Source organism: Phocoena phocoena, chromosome 9, assembly GCF_963924675.1.
Source record: "Phocoena phocoena chromosome 9, mPhoPho1.1, whole genome shotgun sequence".
In the NCBI taxonomy this organism is placed as follows: domain Eukaryota; kingdom Metazoa; phylum Chordata; class Mammalia; order Artiodactyla; family Phocoenidae; genus Phocoena; species Phocoena phocoena.
Window position 1 is genome coordinate 34,790,989 of NC_089227.1, and position 16,254 is coordinate 34,807,242.

Here is a 16,254-nt window from a genome sequence, read left to right on the forward strand (position 1 = left end):
TTCTTAACCATATACCATGAAAGCTAGTGTTAAGTGCCGTGAGTGCAGGGCTACGGGTGTCTGTATCTTCAGGGTCTGACACATAATAGATGGTTAATAAATTTTTGTAAAGGGAATAAATTAATGAATGAAAACAAATTCATTCCATAGTGATATATTTCTTGACAGTGTTCTCCTGTGGCTAAATAAAGATAAAATGTGACATAAAAATCCCTCTTCCATTTAGCTCTTGTATTACATATACAGCTGAGTGAAGAACCATTCTTTTTTCCTCAGTCAGTGTCACACCTAGACCTGAAGCTTTCATTTGCCAGAATCAGGTGCCTCCTTTCCCTGGCATGGCATCCAGCATCACCTGGAGTTTCCTCTAGCACCCCGGACCTCTGCTGTCATGGTTCACCCCTGCCCCTCATAGAAACTTCCTTGCCCTGTAACTATTTGCCCAAAGGAGACAGACTGCTTATCTAAGTCTTAGTCAACTGGATCCCCAAGCATGTCACATTTGTCCCTAAGGAGAAAGATAAAGCACATTTCATTAATCACCTCCACTTAAAAGAAGTAAAGAAACTGAAGCACAGAAAAATTAAATGATTTGTCCATTCACCGTCATATAGGATCTTGTCACTCAAACTGTGGTCCATGGGTCAGCAGCATTGACATCACATGGGTGTTTGTTAAAAATGCAGAACCTCAGGCCCCATCCAGTACTGTTGAATCAGATTCTACACTTCACAGTCAGAGAAACACTTTTCAAGTTTTGACAGTGTGGAGATTTGAATCCAAATATTCCAATTCCTAAATCAAGGTTCTTTGTCCATGTGCTTCATCATAGGGGCTTCTAAAAACAATGGCCTCCCCCTCCTTATTAGTCTCCTTACAGTGCCAGGATTCTAATGGTAGAACATCAGTTGGGTAGGTGCATCCTATGAGACCCCAGGGTTTCAGAGCTTTGAAGCTTTTAAATCACACCCTTGAGACAGCAGCCTATTTATTCTCTGCAAAAGGAGAAAAAATTCGGGCCACGCGTCAAAGTGGGGAAGTGGCCAGTCTATAGACACAGCTGTCATTGATAACCTACATCATTACATTTGATCTTCACAATAACACAATGAGAGAGGCTTCATTATCCCTATTATACAGATGAAGAAACTGAGACTCACATGAATGAAATAATTATTAACAGAGACTTTGCATCGCTGGTTTCTCTGACTCCGGGGCTGGGCAGAAGGACATATCCCCTAAAATCATAAAACCTCTCAGGGATAGTTCTGCAGTCATCTAGGTAGCAGCACCTCTTGAGAGGCCACTATAACTCTGGGTTATCATCACTTTTCTCCTCCGTAGTATAATGATGAGAGACCTACTTCTGGGCTGAGGAGCTATGGTATTCTTTATTGGATTCTTCTTCATTTGGCTCTGCAGCCTGTAACAATGGGTGTTCTCTCCTCTCCCATGTGATACAACATGCCAGCTCTTCGAATGTATGTATTCATTTCATGTTAGATGTTCTGCTGAAACCCTGAGACCTTTGAAATGGAGCTGGGATGGATTTATGATGACAATGGGTGGGTGAAACCACATGCTTTCTCTCTTTTGTTCAACACGGAGAGAAACACATGAATGACAGCCCCGTTCCCTTGGGATCACTTGTAGGTTATAATGCCCACACCTTAGCTTCTTTAGTCATGGTGAGATGAAAAAGAAACAGAGCAACTACAGGGAGGACCTTCAGATTCCAAGGAAAACCATGGATATGATGAACGAACACTGTGACCAACATTCCATATGGAAAGAAGGCGTGAGCTATTAATGCAGCAGCTGGAGGAGACAAGGGGCAGGCCATGTACGTTAATGCTCTACTACAAACCCCCTCCCAGTATGATCGACTGCTTTCTGGCAGCTCTACTGACCTTACATGTGCAATTTTTAGTCACTCTTCATCTTCAGAAAAATATCCCTTTGCTATTTGCGTGCCAATAACAAGAATAATTGAAGTAACATGTTTGTTGTGGCAAAGTGCTACATATTGAGACTCAGGATCTTTAGTTAAGATACTGGTGGACTAAAGGATTTGACAAATAATATATGGATTCCTGTGGGTTATGTGGTCAGTGAAGGAACGTGAGAGTTCCCATTGTTGCTATTCACAATTTCAGTGACCTGCTGATCAGTCCTACCAAGACTGAGTTAGAGCTACAGCCAAGTAATATCATGTTAGTATTTTCCTACTGCTTCTTTATTTAATCTGATGTATATACTGTGTAAAGGGTATTTCATAATCAGCTGATCTTTTTATTCACTAAACAATGCATGTTAGAGCCCCATTCCTACCAAAAGCAACTTAATAAAATTAACTCTGACTCAGTCGGTGTGTGAAATGAGATTCTCTCTAACCCACTCCACAGTGGTTTCCTCCAAGGCCAGAGATTCTTCAGTGGTCCAGTTAGAGCTGAAATGCTGTATACAGCTACATAATTTTTTACCTCAAATTAATGATGCCTGAGTTCATGGATTTAATACTTTATAGGAATTTCAATTAAAAAGAGAATGTTCTTGGCAAAAGGAACAATTTTGCTTTTCTTACGGTTAGGGTTATTCTCATTTGGGAAAGGAGTGCTGACAATCATGTGAGGTTGAAATTATGGTGAGTTGTGTGTGCACAGAACTGTGGTTAAGAGGTTGGGAATCAGGAGACTTCTATTATATTTCACCACCTACTAACTATGAGACTTGAACAAGTTACTCTCCTCTCTGAGCCTCAGTTTCCTTTTCTGTAGACTACAAAGCCCCAGTTACACAGTTAGTACTAAGTCTCCTGGGACTGAATGATTACACTTCGGAATGGTATAGAATCACTTCGAGAAGTCTTTAAAGATTGTTATAAAGGATAACAATGTATCCACAGTACATATTAGAGACCATATAAATCATATTATTTAGAATATGATAAAAGCATAAATAAACCAAATGGTTTGGGATGTGTATCATTCTCAAATGTATTAGCCCTTCAATAGTCTTATTAGCCTCAATAAAAACAATGAATTAATGTATATGCTTCATTGCTAAGGTGTGTCATCACTCTGTATTTCAAGTCCTTTATTTTACTTATTATTTTATATTTAAAAATAAAACACGACCCAGTGATAATGATGCTGCTGGCCTAGGAGTTGGGAGCTATGGATTCTACTTGGGGGTTTGGAATGATTAAGTCCTAGGAACTCTGCTGTGAACTGCCTACTATGGCTCAAGCATTCAGTAAACTAATTTATTTTAGTTTTGGATTTTGTAAGAAAAACTATGTGTATTGTTTGAGAATCATAATAGTTATACTTTATTAAACTTTCTGCCAAAATACTTGGCAAAGACAAATCCAGTAATGATATATCAATACTATGTATTAGATATTAGTTACAGGATGAATATCTGGACCCGAAACTATCCAGGGTAGAAATGTGACAAGGGGAAAATATAAGTGTAGTTTTTTCACATCAAAATGAAAGTCTGAGGTGAGCCTGGATTTATCTGCATCTCAGGCTGCACAGCACAGAAGCTGTCCCAAAGATTCCTTTTTCCTAGGTAGTCTCATTTCCTTTGTCAACTCTAAATTTTTGTTGGAACTAAGGTTTTATGTTTTCTTGATAATCAGAAGTGACAATCAGTGATGTATATTCAAATTTATTCTAGTATGTTTTAATTTCTGAATTTTTGTTTCATAGAATCATAGATTTCCTGAGTTAGGTAGAAGCCCGAAGTTCATCAAATCCATTTACCTTCAGCAACTGCAAACTCTAAGGTGCAATTTTTCTTGTCTGAATGTTTATAATCAAGAAACATAGGTCAGTAAAGAAAATGAACAGAGTAAAATGACAGAAAAAGGAATTCCAGAAATGAATATGTTTTCTTCTTCCCTACTACTGACACTACTTTGGTTGACATAGTTGCGTATGTCTTTTTTACAGGTGTTGTAGCCCCGAGTGTAAAAAACACATGTGTAAAGCTTTGATGATAGCATTTCTAAGCTATCTCATTTTGACAACAGAAGAATTTTAATAGTTTTTTATATTCATTCTTACTTTAAATAAGAAAATGAAAATGAAATTTCAAAATGCATGCTGTTGTCGGGACTTCCCTGGTGGTACGGTGGATAAGAATCCACCTGCCAATGCAGGGGACACGGGTTCGATCCCTGCTGCGGTAAGATCCCACATGCCGCGGAGCAATCAAGCCCGTGCACAACAACTACTGAGCCTGCGCTCTAGAGCCCACATGCCACGATTACTGAGCCCGCGTGCCACAACTACTGAGGCCCGCGTGCCTAGAACCCGTGCTCCGCAACAAGAGAAGCCACCGCAATGAGAAGCCCACGCACCGCAACAAAGAGTAGCCCCCACTCGCCGCAACTAGAGAAAGCCCACGCACAGCAACGAAGACCCAACACAGCCAAAAAAAAAAAAAAAAATTAAATTAAATTAAAAAAAAAAAAGAAAAATTAAGAAAAACCCATAAAAAAACCCCAAAATGCATCCTGTTGTGTTTAGCCATAATGTCAAAGCAATCGAAAGAATTTAATCACTGATGGCATGCTACAGTTGAGTGAATTAAGGAGGAAGTTAAGGTTTTCATTTCTAATTTTCCTCTTCCCTGCAATGGACATCATGCATTTAAAGATTCTATAAAATTTTACAGTTCGCAGTAAACACAGAGTAATGTATGTATGTCTATCTCTGTGGGGAATGTTGTCTATTTCCCTGCAACTACCATTGAGTATACACAATTAGCATAATTTATGCAATACTGGAAACTTCCTTTGTTATTTAAAAAGAATTTCCTGGCTTGCATAATATTTTGTACTATATTTTCCAAGTCTGGGGCAACATGATCTTTTTGTGGAATCCACAGCATGAAACAAATTCTCAAAACAATTTCATTAAGGCCACTTATCTGTTTTACTTTTTCCAGGTGCCCTGGGGTGTTCCTGCTAGTATCATTTGCGTCAAGTTTAAAACTAATGAAAATCCAAATACAATTAGAAAGGGAGATGAGGAAAAGAGAGATTCCAAATCAGGGTGGATCCTCTTATTGTGCTGGAGGGAAGAGGATTGTGATGCATCTTTGATAGCAGCAGTGGAGGAAATGAAACACTGATTGCAAGCCAGGTTTGAGCTGACCATTAATATGAGAGAAATCAACATTATCCTGATTACTGCATGTGAGAAACAGATGGCATTCCCTCCTCTTTCTGCAGATGTAACAAAAGGCATTGTGCTCGCTTGGGATAACTGGGTGGGAATAACACATGATGCATATACTTAAGATAAGAGGAAGGGGTTCCTGAATCATTATCAAAATTTCAGGAATATCCAAATTTTGGCATAAGCATTAGGTTTTGGTTCTGTTTTTATCTGAGGAAAAAAATTTTCTACTAATCGACAACTGCTTAGTCCGTTTGTCAAAAATACGGTGTGTTACGAGAGCCTAAACAGTTAATGCCTGGACGCCTCCCCGCTACTCCACAGTTGTAACCCACCCCGAACACACACACACAAACACACACACACACACACACACACACACACAAGTTCATTCCTAACTGTTCTCGAATATTCAGCTTACAACTGCTGGAGTTAACCTCCACACCCCTCTTCTTTCTTTTCTGTTCTGGAAGCTCCCTCCTCTGTGCTCCCACAGCATAACGTTTATCCAGATCAGCCCACTGCAAAGGCTAGGAGCAGTGGGAAAAGTCGTCTTGTCTCATTAGTCTCTGCCTTCCTGCTCCTTGTCTAATCACTGGCAACGAGCCTTATCTTATTTTTTCCTGCCCTTCACCCCTCTTATGATGGCACATGTTATGCCTCCTAAAATACTGATTTTTTTGTTTCAAAGAAGACCACTGCAAACAGCAGAAAAATGTATTAACCAAACCTTTCTGTTATGTTGAATTTAACCATATGTCCATAGATTTGGTCATAAAATAAATCATTCCTTGATATTATAATACATTATCATTCCTTGATAATATAATATATGATAATATATTATACAGAAAGCTGTTTTTGAAAGGCTTGCCACTGGAACTTTTTTTAAATTGTCATTGGGGGAATGAATGTGGAGGACCAATGTGCTATATAATAAATGGGAAAATAATATGAAGTTATAAATGTAGTGAAAGAATAGAATTTGCTTCTGAAAATATGTGTGTGTGTATATATATATATATCATATTTATATATATGTACATTTCATATATCAGAGGGGAGAGCTTACATTTTTAATTTGACGAAATTCAAGAAAATTTGACACATTTCACCCAAACCTGCCTCCTCTATAGGGAGTATAGTTAGTATATAACTAAAATGTCTCCTGAAAACCTCTGAGCAATTGAAATGAGCCTCAAATTACCTCCACACAATCACCTAATCCTTCTCCCTATTTCCCCCTCCCAAAAAATCACAAAAAAATGACATCCATAAGCCTCACAGGGTGCCAGATCTAGGTGTAATCAAAGAGAATACGGACAGAGTAAAAGTTTGTAATAAAAAGCCAGTGTCATGTTCACGGACTGACTGAGCTGCTGCTGGAGAAGGTGCCTTGATTAAACCTCCCAGAGCCTCATTTTTGGCACATCTTTGACCAGTTAGGCAGGCCCAGATTCTACCCATGCTCTGCAATTCCTCATTCCTCCCAGGGAATTGTTCTGCCTCTTCCACAGCTCCTCCTCCAATCAAGGGTCTGACACTGCCCATTGACCACGTTTATTTTTCTGCCTTTTGGCACTAGGAGCTTGTCTGTTGTAGGATAAAAGTGGAATTCTCTGCTGTCTGCACGGCTTTCCCCAGGGAACAGAGCATGAAACCCAAACTTATATATAAAATCATATCCTGTTTGCAAACATCATATTCCCTTTGCTTCTCGCTAATCTGGTCCTGTAAACCCCAGCACAGCTTGAGAGCCCATTCCTCATCTAAACAAATGCCATAAGCCCCTTTATACTTTTACAACCATGTCAAAAAATAATATTGCCTGCCAATAGTGATGTGATTGGAGTTGCCTCCTCCGAGCCATAAAAGAAGTGCAGAGTCTGTTATCAATTTCTCTAAGTGTATCAGGGGAATTATGGGTCGATTCAGTTCCAAGTTATAAATGACAACTCAAAAGCCGCAGAAGCGTTTGAAGCTGGGAGCTGATGACGACATTATCATAAAAGCCTGCTCGTCCTTGCTTTTGTGGGTTTTTTTGTGGCCTATCAAGTGAAGAGGGAAAAATAAGGCTGAGAAATGACTTCAAGATTTCTTCACACAGCAGCAGGTCAGATGGCCAGGAAAATGATCACTATTTTTAGTGATATACCCTGAGGAGTGAGAACTAAAGTGGTCCGGCACTGGCTTTTGTTTCCAGAGTCCCTTAATTATCTGTTTCACTATATGACTACCAAGGCCCAGGATTTGGTAAAATGCTCTTTTCAGTTGGTGCATTTTCTTGCAGTGCAATCACACAGTAATCAGAAATGAGTCATGCCATAGTAACTAAACAAAATGAGAACCAAACACAAAGGAATTTGGAAACCTTGAGATTGTTGTCCAAAATGCAATTCTGGAGAGCACACTTTAAAGCAACTTATTACCATTCACCCATTGAGCTACTTGACCAAATTATCACCTGCAATTTTACAGGAAAAGCTAATAAGAGGTAGAGATTTTTAAAATTTCATAATGTCCCAGGCAGACCCCTCAAAAGCCAATTAATCCATCAGCATTCAGTAGGTATAAATTAAACCCATCTGGTAGGAAGGTATATATTCTAGGCAACTGGGGTTTATCCCAACAACTGGGGAGCATTAAGTGTTTTGGAATTTAAACCAATGGGTTCATCTTAGATAATATGAGCCGGAAGAAATGCCTTAAGACAAAAGTGATTTTAGTGGTTTCCAAGCTTGCTGGTGTGCGCCCATGTTGCCAAGCTGGGCCACTCCATGTTCATACTGGGTATCTTTTGTATACTTAATATGTCTTGGACTGTCCTGGAAGTAACAATTTAGATGGATACAAATCCACAGGACCGAGTTTCTCTTAGGACTTATATCAAAACCAAAGATCTTAGGAGTCAAGATGGTTCCTGAATGTCTAAGAACACAATCTGATTCCTAAAAAAACCCCAAAACACTGAATCAAGCTAGTTCTCTAGAGCATCAACAAGCATAGGTATACACAACACAACACATACACACTCACCTAGACCTACATAAACACCACCAGGAGACCTATAGGCCAATTTGAAAAACAGAGGTGCCTCTCTCCAGCACTTTCCAGCAGTGATGGAGTCAAACTAGTCCAGTCTTACTCTTCCTGCTTCTGCTTGTGCAAGCTAGATTTATCCACCACCTTTGCTACCACCATACTGATTAGGTGTTATTCTATGACACCCACTGTGCCAGAAGCAGCAGTCACTATTCATTCCTTGGGTACTTCTAAGAGTTTACTAGAGCAGTTCTTGCTAAAGAATAAGAAGTTTACTTGGTATGTGTTTAGCACAGTTGAGTACATGTATTTTATGTTCAAGGCATAGTGAGTCATAGGCACAGCAGAGGTCAGACTTGGGAAGCGGGTCCTAGCGAACTGTCCTCATTTCAACTCTGCATCATGAATTAAATGTACTTGTTATGTGAGTGGGAGTTTGATGATCACCACTCTTTTCACAGCTTTGATTTCCTCCCCATTACCATCCCCACTAAGTAGTCATGAACTTTGCTTCATTCTTTGCCTCATTTGTAGGTAATCAGCCATTCTCTAAAAATGGCCACTTGGGATGTCAGAAAATAAGTGCAGAAACCAATGAAACCCATTTTAAAAGTCAGTAAATTCTCTGCTTTCTAGAATGACTCTGTAAGCTCCTGGCTTCACTGGAGGTTTGCAAAAAATGAGCATGGATTAATGTGGGATGGTGACTGTCCTGTCCTAGGAGTCAAAAAGCAAAGCTCACTGGTGAGCTGCCATCAAGGGGACCATACTACATTAGCCACACAGATGCACTGCTAGGCTCCAGGGGCTGCGCTGGTCTGTTGAAGATGAGAGCGCTGGAAGGACCTAAAATGCTCTTTTGGAACTCCTCCACATGGACATGCATGTCAACCTCATACCTTCAGCCTTTCAGCTTTTACTAAGTAACTTCAGCAAAATAACCTCACTTCTCTGAGCCTTCAGGTTCTCATTGGCAAAATGGTGTTAATAATTACGACTACGTTATAACGATATTACAAACCTCAGGTGCATGTTGGTAAACTGTAAAGTCCAAACGGATATTGGTTGTAGTTGCCATTTTTATTTCTAGAAGGCAGAGTCACAGGTGAAGGAATAGAAAGATTATCCTTGCAAAATCTAGCATCACTAAAATGACAGAATTAGCTGAAAATGTATGGGATTTCCCTGTATAAAATTTAGTTATAGCAAAATATCACCTAAAACGTACTCAGGACTAGTTGTGTTCTTTCCTTCAATATCTAAGAAACTTAACTGACTTAAATTCCTTAGTCCTTGGAGACCTGATCTAGAATTACTTTGTCCTAACATGAGTTAGCACTCAGTTCTACAGGATGATGGCTTGTTACTGGTAAGGGTTAACTTTAAATAGACTGCAGGTTATAGGGTATGTTCTAATCATCCACAAAAATGCAGACATTTTTCTTCATACATTGTTGGATTTGAACAAATTTGTCCTTGAAATATGGTATAAATATCCTGGGTTAAAAAGGCTTTGTTAATTATTGAAGACAAAAATGGCCTCAGGAGGTTCACAAACAAAATGTCCCACAATGCAAAGTGCTTTGTGAAGTTTATGCCATTTTCACCAGGAATATAATGCATATGCATACTCAGTATGACTCTACTGAAAACTGAATTCTGCTATGAAACTACGTTATAAACCCTCTCATATTACCTTTTCTCTAGCAATATAAAAGTCTAGCAAAGTGGCTTCACACAGGAACCTGTATTTAGCAGGGCCCCAAGTTTGGATTACTTTGGTATTTTTGCCATCTTGAAATTCTTAATAATTTCTGAACAAAGGGATCTCTATTTTCATTTGGCATTGAGCCCTACAAAGTATGTAGCCATAATAACCTGAAGTCCAGCATAACTTTTACTGAGAAACAGCCTTAAACACAACTGACCAGATAAATCAAAGGATATATTTTTGGAATTTTATGTTATTTAAAAGCAGTAAACAGAAACAATTCCATTTACCAACACATCAAAAAGAATAAAATACCTAGGAATAAACCTACCTAAGGAAGCAAAAGACCTGTACTCAGAAAACCATAAGATGCTGATGAAAGAAACTGGAGATGACACAAACTGATGGAGAGATATACCATGTTCTTGGATTGGAAGAATCAATATTGTCAAAATGACTATACTGCCCAAAAACAATCTACAGGTTAAATGTAATCCCTATCAAATTACCAATGGCATTTTTCACAGAATTAGAACAAAAAATTTCACAACTTGTATGGAAACACATACAAGTAGCCAAAGCAATCTTGAGAAAGAAAAACAGAGCTGGAGGAATCAGGCTGCCTGACTTCAGATTATACTACAAAGCTACAGTCATCAAAACAGTATGGTACTGGCACAAAAACAAATATAGATCAATGGAACAGGATAGAAAGTCCAGAGATAAACCCACGCACCTGTGGTCACCTAATCTATGACAAAGGAGGCAAGAATATACAATGGAGAAAAGACAGACTCTTCAATAAGTGGTACTGGGAAAACTGGACAGCTACATGTAAACAAATGAAATTAGAACACTCCCTAATACCAGACACAGCAGTAAACTCAAAGTGGATTAAAGACCTAAATGTAAGACCAGATACTATAAAACTCTTAGAGGAAAACAGGCAGAACACTCTTTCACATAAATAGCAGCAAGATCTTTCTGGATCCACCTCCTAGAGTAATAAAAATACAAACAAAAATAAACAAATGGGACCTAATGAAACTTCAAAGCTTTTGCACAGCAAAGGAAACCATAAACAAAAGAGAAAGACGAATGACAGAATGGGAGAAAATATTTGCAAACGAAGCAACCAACAAGGGATTCATCTCCAAAATATACAAACAGCTCATGCAGCTCAATATCAAAAAAATAAACAACCCAATGAAAAAATTGGCAGAATATCTAAATAGACGTTTATCCAAAGAAGACATACAGATGGTCAAAAAGCACTCAAAACTACAATGAGGTATCACCTCACACCAGTCAGAATGGCCATGATCAAAAAATATACAAACAATAAATGCTGGAGAGGGTGTGGAGAAAAGGGAACCCTCCTACACTGTTGGTGGGAATGTAAATCGGTACAACCATTATGGAGAACAGTATGGTGGTTCCTTAAAACACTAAACATATGACTACCATATGATCCAGCAATCCCATCCCTGGGCATATATCTGGAGAACACCATTATTCGAAAAGATACATGCACCCCAATGTTCACTGCAGTGTTATTTACAATAGCCAGGACATGGAAGCACCCTAAATGCCCGTCGACAGACAAATGGATAAAGAAGGTATGGTACATATATTCAATGGAATATTACTCAGCCATAAAAAAGAACGAAATAATGCCATTTGCAGCAACATGGATGGACCCAGAGATTGTCATACTGAGTGCAGTATGTCAGACAGAGAAAGACAAATACCATATGATATCGCCTGTATGTACAATCTAAAAAAAAGATGGTACAAATGAACTTATTTACAGAACAGAGTCACAGGTGTAGAAAACAAAGTTACGGTTACCAGGGGGAAAAGGGGGCAGGGATAATTTGAGTGACTGGGATTGACATATACACACTACTGTATATAAAATAGATAACTAATAAGGACCTACTGTATAGCACAGGGAACTCTATTCAGTACTCTGTAATGACCTATATGGGAAAAGAATCTAAAAAAGAGTGGATATATGTATAACTGATTTACTTTACTGTACACATGAAACTAACACAACATTATAAATTAACTATACTCCAATAAAAATTTTTTTTTAAAAAGCAGTAAACAAACTCATACTTACCCCAAGTCCACCACAAGGTAATGAAGAAAAAAACTTTTGAGAAGAGTCACCTACACAGTAAGAAGACATGAAAAAATATATAAATTGGAATATAATTATAGTTTAAAAAATGTTTGGTGTTTATTAACACATAATATGTCACATCGTATTTATCATTTGACTCAGAAGGAAACTGATCAAATTTTAGATAGTTAAGAACTCAAAGCAAATTAATGCATATATTATTACATGTAGAGCCTTTTACCCCACATGAACAAACACATACTTATGAAAGTTGAGTCTCAAGATTTTTTTCAACTGCCCTACAGGATGTTTATCACAATACCTTTTTTGTTTATAACTTATCATAAATAACTCAGCTGTTCATTACGTGTATCCTTCCAGTGTAATGTTTTGAGCCACAAAGTTTATGAAATACACTGTCAGTTTTTACATGCTCCAAATATTAAGCATTTCTTTAAGTATACAGACCTATCTTTAAGTTCTACTTCAGATATAGCTAAGACCAAGTATACTATAAACCTCTCCAACATTCACAATTTTTTAAACAAATAAGTCACAAATCACTATAAATAGGATAACCTTTTGGGGATCTATATAATATACATATAAATGTATCTTTAAAGTAAATGCCAAAATCTTACTTGTGACTATCTTTTGGAATTGAGATTTTATGGAATTTTTAATCATTTTTGTTTACCTGCACTTTGATTTTCTACATTATCTACTACATGTATAGAGAAAACAAAAAATTACTACTCCTAAACCTCCAAGACTAAAATCTGTCTTGCAAAGTAATTAAAGGAAAGGCAGTGGACATTTCTATATCACAGTTAAACAGCTCTGAAGTGACGCATATGGGTCACTCAGGAGATTCGTGGTAGAACCAGGTACAAACCTCAATTTCACTTATCCTAATTCATTTGTTCTACTGATGATCAATGAAATAAATAATGAAAATTGAAAACAGGTTTGTGATGGAATTCACATCATGTCAGTAAAAGTCTAAATAGATTTTACTGTCACAGAAGAAAGTTTATTTTGAAAACAATAAATTGTATGAGTTTTCACATGCAATTGCTAACAGATGGAAAATGATAAAAATGTAAGTGCAAATGAAAAAATAAGATATCTCGTTATATATAAGGAGCCTCACAGAAAAAAGATGAAAAGTCAACAAAAAAATAAACAAATCATGAAAAAATATTAAAACTGGAATACTGACATCAGTAAAAGATACATAAAAAATTTTATGGGGGCTTCCCTGGTGGCGCAGTGGTTGAGAGTCCGCCTGCCAATGCAGGGGACAGGGGTTCGTGCCCTGGTCCGGGAAGATCCTACATGCCGTGGAGCAGCTAGGCCCGTGAGCCATGGCCACTGAGCCTGTGCTCTGCAACGGGAGAGACCACAACAGTGAGAGGCCTGCGTACCACAAAAAAAAAAAAAAAAAATTTATGGATCGCTTGGGGAGGGGTAAAAAGTTTCTTAAGTTGTTCCTTATAACAAAGATATTTCTGTATCACTGAATATTTTGCAAGGATGTATTCATATGTCATATGTGAAATTAAAATATATAATAATGTATATTTTAATGTCTGAACTCTTCATTCCATAGTCAGTGAAAAAGGTTAAAGATAATATTACAGTGTACTGAAGTAATTTTTAAAGTAATCTAAAAAATTCTTAAACTCTAAGCGAATACAGAAAATAAATGATTTAATACTTGAGGAGAATCTAGTTTAGTACTGTTTAAATAATATTAAACAACCAAATTAATCAATAATTTAAATTTAGTAGTATGCAAAAAATGTTTATTTCACTGAATTGACTCAATTTATTTTTTAATAATGTTATATTGCCTCACGCATGGACTGAGCTCTGGCTAGCCACAAGATAACGAAAACTGGTAGTAAGAATGACAGGAATATTAATGCTAAGGAAAAACCTCTCACCAGAAATGACTAAAGAGAATGTTTGAGAAGTGTCACCTTACAGGGTCTAGAGTATTTAAAGAGATAAACACTGCCCGTTTTCAAATCTAATTATTTTATAAGCTATAGATGTCTTTCAACATACGAAGACTGATGTGTACAGTCATAATGAACTTTTGTTTAAATCCTTTCTCCTAACTCCAGAACATAACTATCAAAAGTAGTAGTATCAATTAAATTCAGAGAATTCATAGAATTGAATAAATTTCAGTTTACTGTGTGTGTGCATTGACAACCCCTCCCTCACCATCTGTGTTGGGAGGGATCAGAGGAAGAAGAGGATGTGTGAGAGAAAAAGAAAGGGATAAAGAGAGAGAAAATATCTTGATGGCTATGAATTTCTATACATTCATACAAGGCAGCTTCAATCTGGTCTTTTAGATACAAACAACAAGCCACAAGAACTCAAATTTCACAAAGAACAAAAAATTATGAAAAGTTAAACTTTTAAAAGAATGGGATTTTTAACTGAGACCCTGAATTGAGGAAAATCGGCCAAGTTTCTGGATTCATGAGAGAAACTGATACAGTTCAGAAGCATCATCAAAGAGGAATTTAGTGCTCAATACCAAGACCTAGCAATGCAACATCCTTGGTTACCTCTACTCCTGCAGCTTGCACTCAAGGCTGACATCGTTGCACTGATCCCTGAGAGGTGCCTATGGAACTCCACATGTGTATCTAAAGTTGACTCTAAAATCATCAATTGTATGAATTTTATCTCACATTAAATATTCAGAACTAATGAGATAAATGGCCATTTGGATCAAAACTATAAAAATTAAATAATTGGTACTTGGTGTTTTCATTGCATACATATTTGAAAAGGACCTCTGTCCAAGTTCTAAATTATATATTAGAATTCATTTCTAAATCATCAAATCTTTAAATGATATGTGTTTTGAGAAAATCTGTTTTTCTCAAAAGTGTCAAATTTCTTTTAAAAAAAAGTGGTATTGCCATGTTTCATAAGTAAAACAGTTCAAAGTTGCCGGAGTTTAAATTTCATTTCTTTTACAAATATGTCCTTTCTCTTAAATAATGGTGGTCTTGGAACATCTAAACACCTATGTGTAAATTTATCCTAACTAAATCCAAAGTACCTAGTCTTATGCTTAGGTTGAATAATAGTTTGAGAGCTAGTTTAAAAATATATAAAAGAAAAGAAATAGGGAAGGTTTTCTACTTGTTTTCTCTTAACTAAATTAACAATAATCAAAATGGACATAGCTTCCTATCTTTAAAATGCATCAGTATTTCGATCACAGAAGACCATGAAAGTTATTGTTTGGTTTACTTCATCATTTTGGTAAACTGGGTGGGATTATTAATTCATGTTAAAATAAGGACATTTATGACAGTATCCACAGCAAAAGAAGTACTTTATGTAAAGATCTGCATGTGCAGAGATGGATTCCTTCAACAGAAAGAAGGAAAAAGCACAGAGTATATATGTTTAGATTGACTCACTGTCCTTTATGTTACTATATAACTTTAATTCTTTTTTAAAAGAAATTTGAATATTTATTTTATTTTATTATTTTTTTAATAAATTTATTTTATTTATTTATTGGCTGCATTGGGTCTTTGTTGCTGCGTGCGTGCTTTCTCTAGTTGCGGCAAGCGGGGGCTACTCTTCATTGCAGTGTGTGGGCTTCTCAGTGTGGTGGCTTCTCTTGTTGCAGAGCACAGGCTCTAGAGCACAGGCTCAGTAATTGTGGCGCACGGGCTTAGTTGCCCCGTGGCATGTGGGATCTTCCCAGACCAGGGCTTGAACCCGTGTCCCCTGGATTGGCAAGCGGATTCTTAACCACTGCATCACCAGGGAAGTCCATATATGACTTTAATTCTACTATACAAATTGATTTTCATCATCAAATTTTCATAATACGCTTTCTAAAAATTGAGTAATTTTTCTGTGTTCCCTTTTCTGTCAGTTTCTCCCTACCTTGCATGCATGTACATGCACACATACACTCAACCGTATACCTTTACTTCCTAAATTTAGGGATGCCTGTCACTTGTTTTAAAAGGGCAGATTTTTAGCGTTATAATTGGTAACTGTTAATTTCCCCTTATAATTGCTTTCCAAGATGCCTGCCTACTACATGTCATACACTTGCTTTTGAATTGTTTAGGACCAGTTAACATAAAATCATTTTGAAATAATACTGAATTGCGTGAAAGAGT

The 16,254-nt window shown here is 37.2% G+C and overlaps 1 protein-coding gene across 1 annotated transcript in view; it reads right to left on the reverse strand.

The window, feature by feature from the left end:
- Window positions 1-16,254, reverse strand: part of HDAC9 (histone deacetylase 9) — a 580,466-nt gene that overhangs the window by 284,783 nt on the left and 279,429 nt on the right. The window contains exon 16 of the mRNA XM_065883429.1: window positions 12,074-12,123. Coding sequence (XP_065739501.1) covers window positions 12,074-12,123 — 50 coding nt within the window. The remainder of the gene's footprint in view (window positions 1-12,073; window positions 12,124-16,254) is intronic.